This window comes from Gastrolobium bilobum, unplaced genomic scaffold, assembly GCF_033153095.1.
Source record: "Gastrolobium bilobum isolate Gb01-03AN ecotype WA unplaced genomic scaffold, APGP_CSIRO_Gbil_v1 utg2673, whole genome shotgun sequence".
Taxonomy (NCBI): domain Eukaryota; kingdom Viridiplantae; phylum Streptophyta; class Magnoliopsida; order Fabales; family Fabaceae; genus Gastrolobium; species Gastrolobium bilobum.
In genome coordinates, this window is record NW_026898407.1 from 126,993 (window position 1) to 142,882 (window position 15,890).

The 15,890-nt window shown below is 32.4% G+C and overlaps 1 protein-coding gene across 1 annotated transcript; it reads right to left on the reverse strand.

The window, feature by feature from the left end:
• Nucleotides 1–8,049: 8,049 nt before the first annotated feature.
• LOC133315862 ((-)-isopiperitenol/(-)-carveol dehydrogenase, mitochondrial-like) lies at nucleotides 8,050–8,853 on the reverse strand. Its single transcript, XM_061517539.1, has one exon. The coding sequence runs from the start codon at nucleotides 8,845–8,847 to the stop codon at nucleotides 8,050–8,052; it is 798 nt and encodes a 265-aa protein (XP_061373523.1). The 5' UTR covers nucleotides 8,848–8,853.
• Nucleotides 8,854–15,890: the final 7,037 nt, after the last annotated feature.

The window sequence follows — 15,890 nt, forward strand, 5'->3', positions numbered from 1 at the left end:
TATATATATATATATATATATATATATATATATATATATATATATATGGGTTTTATAAAAGTTATGTTGTAGAAAAAATGATTGTGTTATGTTATAGAGATTCGTTTTGCGCGCCGTAGTTTTTTTTCTTCAAAACATGTGGGTCCGACAAAATATTGTGTGTGTAGGAAACTTTGTGTGGTCATGTTAAATGATAAATGCAAACCCCTATATATATATATATATATATATATATATATATATATATATTTCTCAAGCTGCTTGAAATAATTTTATCTTCGGCTACTAAATCATAACCCTACAAAGATGGATCAAGGGTGATAAAGGAAGAGAGATAAAAAGGAAATTATAACCATTCAAAGGTGAATCAATTAATATAAGGAAACAAACAAATAACAGATAAATATTTTTTCCTATATATATATATATATATATATATATATATATATATATATATATATGTATATATATAGGAGAGATCATATATAGGAAGAGATCTTTTGACTCCGGAGTACGACTTAGAAGTCTTACTCTCCATCTCAGCTATTAATTTTCGTCCATGGTTGTTATTTATTTGAAATTAATAATTAATTAATTGGTAAAACTTAATAAATTATAACTATTAAATGGACGAAAATCAATGATTGAGATAGGGATTAAGATTTCTAAGTCTTACACCAATCTTAACCATTAATTTCCAGACGATAAATGATTTGGTTATTTTCATTAATTAATTATTAGTTTTCAATAAATTACAATTGTAAGATTTATAAAAATTAACTGATAAGATTGAGTGTAATATTTATTATTTTCTTACTGATGTTAGAAAATTTTAACCCTCCCTCCTCTCTCTCTCTCTCTCTATATATATATATATATATATATATATATATATATATATATAATCTCAAAAGTGACATACAATTTTCATAGAAAATTAATAATTTTTTTGTTAAGAAAAAATAATTTTATTATTCTCATAATGATATATACAAAAAAATAGTAGGCAAAATATATTCTAAAAAGCTAGAGGTCTCATTTATAGGTTATTATTATGATTATTGAAATGTTAAAATACATTTTTATTCTTATACATGGCACTTATAATATAAACCATATAGGAAATTTTTTTAATTTAGTCGATTCATATACAATATTTTTTAATGTGGTTAATTCTCGGCATGTATTATTATAACACCATAAAATTTATATAGAAATATTATAAAATATAGGGAATTAGGGATCAAAATAAAAATAACTATTTTACGTATAAAAAATAAAAATATAATGTTTCTGATCCTCGTACATGAACTTTATTTTTAATTTAATTATAATATTTCATTATGTTTCAGTTTAAAAAATATTATTATAACAATAATATATATAAAAACTAAATTAAAAATAAGAATTACTTATAATACAACATCTCTACCGTTAAATGAAAATTTTCACACACACATGTAAGATTGAATTAGCAATTTAAAATGTTATTTGGAGTAGACATCAGATACTATATATATATATATATATATATATATATATATATATATATATATATATATATATATATATATATATATATAAGAAGAAAAAAATATTATCTATTAAATTAGCAATTTAGAATGCTATAAGTAAAGTAAAGGTCAGGGTGTAAGTTCATAAAGAAATTAGAAGCCTGTCGAAATTTATCTACATTTATGGGTTGGGTTCTTGATGTAACTCCATGAGGCATAAGGCTCTAAATGCAGAATAAGGGGTGTTATGGATCGTAACCCCGCTCAAGGTGTGGGCCGTATTATCATGTTTAGAACACTAGATTTTTAGGTTTGGGTGAAAATCAGTAGCAACTAGCAAGAAAAATCTAAGGGGTTGAATATGTATGTGTTACTTGGAATTTTGAGAATTTTCTAATTTTTTTTTCTCAGGATAGTTGATGAGTTGTGAGGAAATATATATATAAAGGTGTTTGTAAACATGCTTTGATGATTATAAAATAGTTGGATTGGGTTTTGTATTTCTATTATTACTAATTTAAAACTGTGTGGTACGTTTTTATGGAATAGAAATCACGGAATATATATATATATATAAATGAAAATTTTGAAAAATTATAAATTAAGAATAAATAATATGACCAGATCCTGTATAATGTTGATATAGAGGACTTAAAAATGAAATAAAAAGATAAAAAATTATTATTATTATTGAGATAAGATATTATGCTTATTTTTACATGCCTATTTTAGTGGCTCCTATTCAATACTGTTTGATCACAATCTCAAAGAGAGAGAGAGAAAAGATGAAGATAAGATGAGAGTGTGACATAACCAGTGGCGGAGCCACAGCCATGCCAGCAGGTGCCTTGGCACCTGCTTGTTTTTTTTTTTTTTACTTATCATATAATTCAATATAATTAATTAAGGTAAAAATTATAATTTGACACCACCTAATTAAATAGAAAATCAAATATTCAATACAAAGTAAGAACAAACCATCTAAGTGCAAACAAATAATAAGGAACATGTATAGTATGTTTATTTTTGTGTTTTACCTTTTTTTATTTTTTATCTTGTATATTTGTTTTTCTACTGCTTTATTCTTATCAGTTATGTTATTTATTCTTACTCCTATTATTTTAAAAAAGAAAGACTTCTAAACTTCATCACAAAAATGATTAGTTAACCTATTTCAAAATTTGGGCCCAACTAAATCAAATAACACTTTAAAAGTAGGAAAAAGGGTTTGTCTTTTATAACACATTTAAAAGTAGGAAAAATGGTTTGTCTTTTTAAAGGACACGAGGTTGTATCCTTTTAGTTTTTGACACTATATCTTACTGATAAAACATAGTTATAATATGAAAAATAACTTTTTTTCTCTATTTTCTCAGTTACTTCAGCTGACTTGGATAGAGAGAAAAAATAATTTTTCATGTTATAACTATGTCTTACCGGTGAGACATAATGTTAAAAACTAAAAGGACACAATTTGTGTCTTTAAAAGGACAAACACTTAACCCTTGAAAGTGACAATCATGAAACCAAATGAATAGCAGGACTATAATTATGGAATACGAAGGTACATTGAACTATTGTATTTTGGGTTATTGCACACATAAAGAATAGTCAAAAACCTAATTTCCAAATGTGAGAACTTTTTATCGTGTTTATGGCTGTTGCAAACAAGTGCGATGTCTCTAAAGTGAGATATTGAAAATTTAAGGAATAAAGATAATGAAAGAGGAGACGAATGACAATGCTTATTATACATATCATTATTATATTTGTGTGTTTTCATATCCTTAGGATAATGTTTGGTTCATTACTTATTATATTGTGAGAGGAAAGTGAAACTCTTATGTTTGAAATGTTTACCGAAAAAGGTTAATGAATTTTGATATGTTTACTTTGATATATAATCAACGATAATTGCTCATTTGAATTTTTAATATTATGTGACATTATTTAGTACACAATTTAGATAATTATGTTAGAATTTATAGTATTTTTTCTGATAAATTTGTGTAATTATCATAAATATTTTGATAATTTGATATGTTAAATTTTTTGGCACCACCTAAATTTTTGGGCCAGCTCCGCCACTGGACATAACAGTTTTGAAAAGAAGTAAATAAAGTATGCATTAAAAAAGTAAACATAAACTAGCCTTTTGGCCTATAGGTTTGATGGGTGAAGTTGCATGCAGTGGTTGGAAGATTTATCTTTTGATAGTAACTTAATTTTAAAAATAAAATAAAATTGATCAATCATAAGTGTTTTAAATTCAGCTTAAAATCTTATTTCAATCATTAAATTTTAACTTACATATTCAAACAAGATTTTCAAAATAGGGAATTGATGCAATTCACAATTATCAACTCATGTACAGCCCAATTGATGAATATTGGTATTTTGATGTTGAGAATGTGATGAAGATGTTTGATATAGAGATAATCAAAATCCTAAACTAACGTGGTTATATATATATATATATATATATATGGAAAAAATATTTCTACAACCATTTTAGATAAGCTTATCTACAGCTACCCATTTATAACTATGTTCTCTTGGAAGAACATAGTTATAACATTAAAGTTACTTTTTTTTCTCTCTCCACGTCAGCGGACAGGTTCTGAAAAGTAAATGAGGAGAGAGAAAAAAAGTAACTTTAATGTTATAACTATGTTCTCCCGTGAGAACATAATTATAAAGGGTAGCTGTAAATAAGCTTATCTAAAGTGGTTGCAGAAATGTTTACCCCTATATATATGGGTTTAGTGTGTGCCATTCAAAAGGACATAAGTTCTGTCCTTTTAGTGATTTACACATAGTGCGATTGGTCGTACTCTATATAATTCTGAAAAGTTATTTTTTTTTCACTTTACACGTCAGCAATGTGACTGGAGAGAGAAAAAAAAGCAACTTTTCAGTTTTACACAAAGTCGTACTTTATGTAAAACACCTAAAATGACACAAGCTTGTGTCATTCAAAAGGATACTTTTTTTTCCCTATATATATATTCTAAACTAACCGTTCGTTATTATAGCCGAATATGGGGACACTTACAGAGTGAGAGGAATTGAGAGCTCTGGACGCGAGGGATATAACGATGGATGTGAGAGTAATGTGACAAAATATGAGAATAGTGCATCTACATAGTAATTCTTTGAGTGTGATAGTATCGTGCAGAGCGAACACAGATAATGGGAAAGGATTGACCGATAGATAAGGCAAGACAAATACCCACGTCAACGGGTTGGGGACAAGTCGATATCAAAATTTGGGACAACGACCAAATTGCCACTATTTATACAATTTATTATCAGAATGCCACGACCCTAAAAATTTTTACCAAAGTGCCATGTCATTAATCTCGCTGGACTGCATGGCATTTTACTGTTTGCCACGTGGCAGGACATCGTTGGCCACGTAACTAGCTGCACAGTGCAGCGAGTCTGCAACCCTATCATATCTGGATAACAGGTGGGTACCACCTATCTGGATAACACGTAATTGTTTCCATCCACCGTGGTTGCAATTAATAAGGTCCTTTTATATCCACTAGGATTAGCCTAGTGGTGTGGGGTGTGTGTGTTAGGTGTTTGTAGTGTAATGATGTGTGTTCAATTCCCATGTAATGCAAAAAAAATAAGGTCCCTTTATATTTTCCATACAGGTGGGTACCATCTATCTGGATAACAGGCTTACAATAATTGAAGGCATCAACACATTGTTTGAAAGTCCAAAAAACCCTTTCAAACACCTTATGAGATTGATCCAGTCGGTTGTCAATAAAATGATCGTTTAAATCCAACTTATAGACATCACCGGGAGAAAATCGCAACATATAATCCAACCATCTTGGCAAAAAGGCGTATGATTCATCCCAATCTCCATATATTTTGACAATTGCCTTTTACTTTGCCTTCCATGCTTTCCTATATGAAATATGAAATCCATGATTTGTTGCTATCCATTCTTGGATTAGTGATATTTTAACATTAGGTTCCTCTCTTATCATTTCTGCATGTCATAAAATAACAATTTATCATAATAAATCTTGTAAAATAATTATATAAAATGTAGACATTGACATACCAAGGATCATTGAACATATGAAGTTGGAGTCCAGTTGCTTTTGATCTTGAGAAAGGGTATGGTTTACACAGTTATGTTCGTTAACCCATAAGCCGATAATCCACTCAGTGCTGCCCTTTTTTACGTGTGCCTGTATCCTCCACGAACAACCGTCGTTGTGATTTGCACACACCATAATCAATCTTTTTGTATCGCTTTTCGCTACAATGGTTGTATGATACTCCGCCATGCAAAATTGTTTTATTGCCATCTGCACATCATGCTTGTTATCAAAAACCTGATCTTTATACAACTCTTGACCCATTTTCCAGTTAGGTACTTGCGCTCCGTCCATTGCCGGCAACTCCTGATCTGGGTGTGCCCAATTGATAGCCGTATAATGGCCTATTTGAGACCAAAAAGGAACATTGTTGTCTCCTGTATCAAGACACCACCGCAATAATCGGTGAACATTGTTTACACAAGTATACTATTCAATTACTTTTACTGAATTCTGGATACTAACTTGCCACTTGCGGGTCGTGCCCCCCCCACAATGCCTGGTGAAGGAATTGGATTACACATGGCATCGGATGGACATGAATCGGAATCACCCTCCACATCAGTGTCTGATGAGTCACTTTCGGAAATAACCCCTTCATCCGTACCCTCGTCTGAGCTATCTGTACAACACGTCGGATCATACTCATATTGGGTAGGATGCAATTCAAGTGACATTGGTACCGGTGGTGGGGGTGACATACATCTATCTTCATCAGGATTCATCAACGGCTCTCTATTCATGTCGATCGACTGAATTGAATGGTCAGAATGTTGACTGTTGCACTGTCCACCAGAGTCTATTTTCGTATACAACTCAATAAATGTGGAATCTGGATGTAGTCGAAATGCATCTACTACTAAGGCGATATCTTCATCTTCAACAATCTCGACCGGAACCTAACTTTCTTTACCCGATGCACATCGGGCAGTTAAGACAGAGATTGACCACGTTGTAATCTTAATTTCTTGTATATTGTCTTCTTCAATTCATTAAAGCTACATCGCGGGCTCATACGAAATACTTTTGTATCCCCTTCAAAAACCTGGCCATTAGAACCAAAAAATTTTCTCCCATTGTAATAGAGTAATGCAATTACTGAATCATTGTCATCACTCATTATGAACACTTTTGACTGAAAAAAACAGAACTGTTAATTAATTGAAGACAACAAAACAACACAATAAAATAAAAAAATTACAAAAATTAAATAACCCACACGGATGATGCCTCAAACGTAATTATATCAGAAGTTGGATGGGAACGGGGGGAGTGGGGGGTATATATAACACGAATACTGAGTTGGGTAAAAAAAAGTTCCACGTAGACTAGCTATGCAGCATAGCTAGTTTAACACGTGTCAGAAAAGTTCCACATAGACCAGCTATGCAGCACAACGTGTTATTAAAAGTTCCACGTAGACTAGCTATGCAGCATAGCTAGTTTAACACATGTCAGAAAAGTTCCACATAGACCAGCTATGCAGCACAGCGCGTTATTAAAAGTTCCACGTAGACTAGCTATGTTGCATAGCTAGTTTAATACGTGTCAGAAAAGTACACGTAGACTTGCTATGCACCATAGCGCCTTACAGACGTGTCAGCCAGGTGGCATCGGTTAGCAGCCACGTAGACTCGCTGCACTGCGCAGCTAGTTACGTGGCCAACAAAGTCCTGCCACGTGGCAAACTGTAAAATGCCACGCAGTCCAGCAAGATTGCTGACGTGGCACTTTGATAAAAAATTTCAACGTCGTGGCATTCTAGTAATAAATTGTATAAATAGTGATAATTTGATCGTTGTCCCTCAAAATTCGCCCATTTGATCCTCAGCCTAATTGAGATCCAACTCCGGAATAAGTATCCCAATACAATAACAATAAAACAAAACAAAGCTGTTGTTTTTTGTTTTTTATATTTTGTCACAACAAGTTTCTTATTTCAGTCGTCAAATCCTTTATTTCCAATACGAAAACTAATGACATTGCACTGGAATATGTTGATATTTACATATCCCTTTTATTTTATATTATTCCTACCTAGCTTATCAACTAGATGACAAAACAGAAAAACACATTCTCCCGGTAGATAGTGAACAATAACGGGATAGAATATTATATTTATTTATTTATTTATATTTTACTTATTTCTTTTCAATTCTGTTATATCACATTCTCATCTTACTTTTATTTTTTCTTTTTCTTTTTTAGATTGTAATCAAACGATATTGAGAAGAAACAAATATAATAGACATAACAAAATTGACATAATATTTTATCTCAATAATAATAATAATAGTAATAAGAAAAAATATTTATACTTTTTCTGTAAAAAATATTTATCTGTCACCCTAAGATATCTCATGTGAAAGATGAGTAATATTTTCCATAATAATAATAATATGCAAGAATCATCTTCCGTAATTAAAGCAACCGTCCACCCTAAGATCTAGACTAGTGACAAACTCTGACTCATTAGAGACCAGAAACAACACTGCGTCCGCCACGTGTTTGGGCGTGAGGACCACTCCTTGCAGCCTCGCATTTTGCGCATAAAACTCTTTCACCTTCTCCTCGCTCATCCCTTTCTTTTTACACGTCAATGGTGTTGCCAACCCGGTGGGTGAAACGCAGTTGACCCTTATCCCATGCACCGCAAGCTGCACACTCGCCGAACGCATCAGCCCCAACACCGCGTGCTTCGACATTGTATAGTCCGTCGACTTCACCCCGCCGTGGCTCCCAGCGACACTCGCCGTGCACACTATGCTTCCCCTCACGCTCCTCTCCACCATGGCACGCGCCGCGTGTTTCACGCACGCCGCCATTCCACGAACATTGACCGCGAATAAACGGTCAAATTGGGACATGTCGAGTTCAGTCACGGTCTGATCAGAGGGACTAAGGATACCAGCATTGCTGAACATGATGTCGAGTTTTCCATAAACATTAACCGTTGATTGAACGAGGTTTTGGACTTGATCTTCGTCTGCCACGTCACAGTGGACGTAGGTACACCTGTGGGTGCCTATGGATGCAACCACTTGATTGCCCAGCTCATCTTGGATGTCAGCGATCACCACCATACGCGCGCCTTGGTCGGCAAAGACACGCGCCGTCGCTTCGCCGATGCCACTGGCACCTCCGGTGACTATGGCTACTTTGTCTGTTAACCTGAGACCGCTGTTAGTGAGTATAGATTCTGCCATTTTTAGATGTAAAATGTTAGAATCGCGTTGGTAATCGGAAAGATTGGCCATTTAAATATAAGTAGGGACAGGCCATTCCTCACCTTCATTCATTACCTACCCCGCGTGCAACTTGCTTTTGTATTTTAGCCTTTGTTTATCTGAAATTGACCAACCACACAGTAAGGTAGCAGTTGTCACGAATAGTATAAAATAAAACCCATATATTATAGTATATTTCGTTTTAACACCTTTACCAAATATTACTTAAAATATTCAAATAATTGAAGGTTTACATATATTATAGTATATTTGTCATTGAAGCACTGGTTTTATATAACATGTGATCGTATCGTATCGATAAGTAGTTCAACTTACTCACGACATGCGAGATAAATAACCCAAAGCACGCTAATATTCATCATGGTCATTCATCATGCGAGATAAATGGCGTGATCCATCAAACTTTATTCACTTCATTCCATAACAAATAGGGATATCTATGTATCTATCATCCAACACGAAGAAAAATTGGTTTTCTGCACAAACAATAAAGATGTGGAATCTGTAATTTTTGTTTCTCTTTACTCATTTCACTTTCTCTTTCTTATTTTTCTATCTCTGTAGGATTAAATAGTATTTTTCATGTAACATAATAGTTGTATAACACAACAAAATAATGCGAGATTTACCTTCACATATTTAATAACATGGAGGTTCCACCGGAGGCCCACTTTCGCTAGACTTGTTTCCTCACATGGAGAAGTTTGTTTTTGCATATTTAATAATTTGTTTTTACTTGAATTACTTTCATCTCTTTTTGTGAAAGACTTAATTGACCAATAAATTGTGTGTAAAGTTATCTTGCACTAATCTTGACACGAGACACGATATACCCAATATTTCGATACTTTAATTTTAAAAAATGTTAGATTTCGACATGTTAAGACACATATTGATATTTAATAATATTTTAAATTTATGTAATATATATTATATTTAATATTAATAATTTAACAAAAAAATAAAGTTAAATTTATAATACACATCATTTTTGCAAAGAAACATAAGATATTCTTATTATCAAAAAAAAAAAACATAAGATATTTCAAATATTTATATTAAACTCAATAAAATACTAATCATAATCCAACAAATCTGATAGTTGGAACTAAAAACGCAACGCAACTCAAACTTTGAACTCCTTTTTTGAGTCTCTGCAATGCATGTTAGAGTGTCGGAGTGTCGAAAAATGTTGGACACAACACTAAATTTTTTGAAGTGTCGATGCATTCTATTCAAAAAGCAATATCGAGACATTGACCATTGTGCCCTTTTGTAAATAAAAAATGCCTAAATAGCATGTAAATAAATTTTTTTATCAAAATATCATGTTGTAAAATTCGCTATAATTGCCCGCGAGTACAGTATGGCCATATGGCACATTAAAGGAGGTCACAAAACTCGCTACTAATAGTAACGAGTTAAGTGGTCAAATCTATGAGTCCCAATTCAACTTTTGAGTGATACATGAAGGAGAGAGACAAACTCATTGCATCTTAAGGGGTGTTTGTTTCAAGTTTTTGGAGAGGATTACCGGTAATCCTTCTTTGGTAAATGTAATTACCACGTTTGGTAGAAGGAATAAATTACGATTCCCGGATATCCAAGGATTACCGGTAATTTGATTTATAAAGAAAAGTCACTATTTAGATTACCAAAAATAATATGGTAATTCAGAATACCAATCAGAATACCAAGTAAAGGGAAAGCACAACAATAAATTTTGAGACAAAAATACCCCAATACACATAAAAATCTAGACCCAATCTATCAATTACAAAAGTAAAAATAATTTGGAGTTATTTTTGTAAAATAACCTCATATTCCAAGTCATATTTCATTCTAAACCAAATATGGAATCAGTAATTTTTAACCAATATTCCCGGTAATATTTTGGCGAACCAAACACCTCTTTCGTAAGATTCCAAGTAAACTTAATTTCTACTGTATTCTCATTAATCATGATTCCCGGTCACCAAAAAATTTCTCTCGTACCAAACACACTTAAGGCGAGTAAAGTCACAACAGTTAATTTTTGAGACATACTCTCTACATAGGCTGAAGAGTACAGCGCACACAACTTTTCACCAAGAATTCTTTGGCACTCTGTTGGAATAGAAAATTCTATATGTTGTTACAATAGGACTCAGTTATACATATCCTAACAAACTACAGGTTACAACATATCACAGCAATAGGACTCAGTTATACATATCCTAACAAACTACAGGTTACAACATATCACAGCAAATCATAACAACATATAGAATCTTCTATTCCAACACACTCAAGGGAAATCACTACTTTCCTCGTTCAAAACTATAGTCTTTGGCACGCAATGCAACTTTTCTCTTTTTTAAAATATCATTTTAGTCTTGGAACCAATAATAATTTTATACAAAGAGAACCAAAAGAGAAAAAAAATATCTGTTGAGATTAATTTAAGAAGAGACAGACAGCAAGTATAGGCCAACAATTTTGGACACTTCAACTTCTAAAAATTCCTTTTACGAAGTGTAAATTTTTATTTTTGAAAATCATTTGGAATATCAATATTTTTTAATGTTAATTTTTATATCAAATTAGAAGATATTGTTTATTGTGATAACTAATGCTATCATTTGATAATAAAAAATTATTATTTGAAAACTAATTTGTTATCACCTATTTTTCCGAAGATTAATGTATTGAAAATATTTCAAAATTCAAATTGAACACTTGCCTTTTTTTCAAAAGTTTTATATAAATCATATTTAACTTCTTCTTTTTTTTAAAAAATAATGTTTAGTCTCCATCAAATAAATTTTTTATTCCACGTGCTTCAAATCTCCGTCATTTTACGGTCAACTAAGAAGAATTCAGAATTAAAACATGACACGAGGGGAAAAACATACCCAAAAATCATTAGCAAGCCAAAAATGTTGGGCCTATACTTGTTTGCTGTCTCTTCTCAAATTAATCTCAAAAAATATTTTTTTTTCTCTTTTACTTCTCTTTGTGCAAAATTATTATTAGTTTCAAGACTTAAATGACATTGTAGAAATGAGTGAAGATCCATTGCGTGCCGAAGACTAGTTTTGAACGAGGAAAGTAGAGATTTTTCTTAGTTTTACGAGCTAAATAATTATTGGTGAAAAGTTACGTGCATTGTACTCACTAGCCTATGTAGCGAGTATGTCTCAAAAATTAACTGTTGAAACTTCACTTGTTGCAATGTGCAGCGAGTTTGTCTTTCTTCTCCACATGTCATGGAAAAGCTGAATTGGAACAGATAGATTTGACTACTTAATCAGTGGCGGACTTAAAAATTTCCATTACGGGGGAAGAATGACGGAATAGTGAATATAAGTCTAATTACTTTATCAATAAGAAAATACATAATGAATTTTCCAATTCTTGCTAGTGCTTCATATAATTCCAGTTTTTTCTATATCAGTTACTAATACCACTTACTACACATATTTTTTCCTTTAAGCTGCCCTTCCAAAATTAAGGTGATCCTGACTCGTAATTATACACATTAATGCGCTTGCGTAATCAATGTTAAATGAATGTACTTAAAACGCCCCCAATTTTAACTTTAATTAGATAAGCAAACACTTCCAACTTCCTCAACTCAAAAAAAAAAAAAAAAAAAAAATCCCATCACCAAAATTGGGATAAATTCTTAGTGCTTGAGTGGTACATAATTCATCCACTCAAATTGAGAAACCTTGTATTAAAAGGACTAGTTCATTACACATTTATTCATTAATATTTAGGTATAAGTGGAGGTTTATGCCTGTTGGAACTGAACTTAATATTGCGCATAACTCAGAGCAAGACGCTTGACATACTAATCCTGATATATTCCAATATCACTGCACATACATCTACAATCTTTGCACACGCTTGGACAATAAACAAGCTTATAACTATCCTCGTACTTCTTAATCTAAAACTAATTGCTAATGGTTTGCCAACCCGGTTGCCCAAAACACCACCAGTGGTTATAAACCACTGCCCCATTGAATAATCATAGTCATCAAGCTTCCACACTGTGGACAGAGGATAACTTGTTTCGGTAGATACCTGGCGACATCTCGCCACAAGTGGACTTATATGAATGACATAACTCACATCTCGCATGAGTATACATCTTGCTACTCATACTTCCAGTATAAGCAGCAAGCTAGAGGCCTTCTAATTTGAATCTGATATATGTGAGATGAAGGCCCAATCTAATAAAGGTCCAGAAGGCCCAAGAGCCATAGACTTAACTTTGAAGGAATCAAATCCATCTCGCGTATGAACCGTGGGCATCTCGTCAACCTAGCTTATAGCCACTATGACTTAGTATGCAAGTAAACATCATTGTCGAGATCAATAGCTCAGGGAAACTTGACTTCTATAAGAACCCAATGATTGAACGACAACACCAGCTTGTCGCCGTATCTACTAGGGCTAGCCTAATCATAAGCTTCTCGCCCCAAGACCAATGGGAATTGACACCGTCATTGAAAGGCGAAATGAAGCAAGACAATCTTTCACTATAAATATAGAGACATCTAGCCAGGTAAGATCATCTATCCTTGAATACTTGAACTATGTTGAATACTATACTGAATTGAGCGTCGGAGTGCCTCGCAGGAACCTTCCAATCTTCTCAAATTGCTCAGACACCAGGCGTTCCAGATCAATCATCTCGCCCAGTAGCCTATCATATCGGCAAGCTTACTCTTCATCAACCCTTCTCTTTATCAACATTTTTTACCTTCAACCGTGTGTGATAAGACTCAACTCAATATTTGTTGGACTTATCAGTGTATATATTTTAATTAATGATAAAACATAAGAAAATAAGGTGCTAGAATTCAGATAACAAAATCTTTCACAGTGGAATACTGGAAAAAAAAATAGCTAAGTAATTTCTTTTATTAAATTATAAATAAAAATAATGGATAAACTCAAACAAAAGGAAAACGGGAAAATAAAATTTTGTATTCGTTATTTTATTTTTTAGTAATCATAATAATAATAATAATAATAATAATAATAATATTATTATTATTATTATTATTATTTATTGATTAAAAGTTAAGAGTGATCAGACCTTGCAATACAGATGCTGCTGAAGCTCCTCTTCTCCAACGGTACAAGGTGGGCACTTGCAAGTTACAAGTATGGGTAATTGGGTATAAATGGATTGGGCAAGTTAAGCTTTGGTCTAAACAAATTAGGCCTATAGTTTATATTTAAAAATTAAAAGGCAAGACCTAAGCATATTAGCTTATTTAAGTCTATAGGGTCTTCAATAGTTACTAAGAATTAGAAAAATATATAAAATATTAATTTATTAATTATATTTTTTTAAATAATTACTTTATTTATTTTAATTAAAATAAACAATACGATATAAGTTATTATGTAAGTTTATTGGCCAAGTCTTGCAAAAATAACTCTACCACTTATTTTTTAAACATGTTTTTTTTTTTAACGTCAGACTTAACCTGACGCAGGTTGCAACCCCTAATAGGCCTCCTTACACCCAGTGTTTAAAAACTCGGCCCGAGGTCACGGAGTCACAGGTTCAACCGGGGGGTCAAGGGGTCACTACGCTAACCCGATTTTATATATTAAATATTTATAAATATATATATCCTATATGAAAATATTAAAAACTAAACCGTCAATCATCAAAGATCCAAAATATGCTTAACATAATTTACCAATTACAACCACAAGTCAATATTACACAACCTAATTAAAGTATCAAAATACCAAAGTACAAAACTCGTATTCTAATGGAGTCACTATGTTGACTCGGTTCTGCCTCTTTTAAGAAGGTCACTGACAAAGGAAAATTTCAAAGAAGTAAGAATGAGTTTTTGTTTTCCATCAACGACTGTAAGGATTTTATTTGAATGGGTAAAATTCTTTCATTTTCTAGAAGATTCACGGCAGCGAGGTGAAGATTGAAGACATCTACGTCGCTTGAAGAGAAGAGAATGATTAGATTTAGGTTTGCAAATATTTTTATTTTATTTTTTTAATAAAACGACATTATTTCTTGGAATTTTTTCTAAAAAAAATAATCATGCAATGATCCCCTTTGACCCTTCTGACCTGAGAGTCACTGAAATCCGGTCGGATTTTGGGGCTCAGAGGGGTCGATGTGCATATAGAGTCCAACTTGTGACCCCAACCCTCATAGAGGAGGGGTCAAGGTTGACCCGGGTCAACCCGGGAGGCGGTGCTTACACCTCTCCCTGCATGATGCTTAAGTCAAAATTTATGTAGGCAAGTTTTAGTTAAGAAAGAAGATGATGTATCTTGGGCTTGAATACTTTTATTCATAGTGCATGCGCGGGATGACCTAAGTTATGAGAATAGCTTCAACAAGTAAGTGAGAGAACAAAACCCCCCCTATTGACGGAATTGGCTTGAGATAGCTTGGGGTGCTGTTGTAGCGGCATTGGAGTAATTGCAGATCTAGAGATATCAAAATAGTACCGCCCAACAGCTATTGTTTACCAAAAGACCTTTTTTTTTTTCATTAGTAATCTACCAAAAGACCTTCTTGTAATATTTAGGATTGGATTTTGGATATTTTGTACAATGAACCAAATATATCGATCTAGAAAAATTGTTAAAATACATTAAATATGAGAAACATTATCTTTGGATGACGGATGAAGTTGCATGCAGGTGGGAACATTTATCTTTTGATAGTAACTTAATTTTAATAAAACAAAATTTGATCAATCATAAGTGTTTAAATTCAGCGTAAAATCTTATTTTAATCATTAAATGTTAACATACATATTCAAACAAGATTTTCAAAAGAGGAAATTGATGCAATTCAAAATTATCAACACATGTCCAGCCCATTGTTATCAAAAACTAATATAAAAACATATGAATAGTAGAAACGCAGTGAAAAATGCTTCTTACTAAAAATGGATAAAAATATCGAATAGAAATGTAAAAACGATAGAAACGCAAGTTTTTAAATGTTTATT

Bases quoted from the DNA above. Each gene is read 5' to 3' on its own strand.
- LOC133315862 (XM_061517539.1), bottom strand. From the start codon at position 8,847: ATGGCAGAATCTATACTCACTAACAGCGGTCTCAGGTTAACAGACAAA.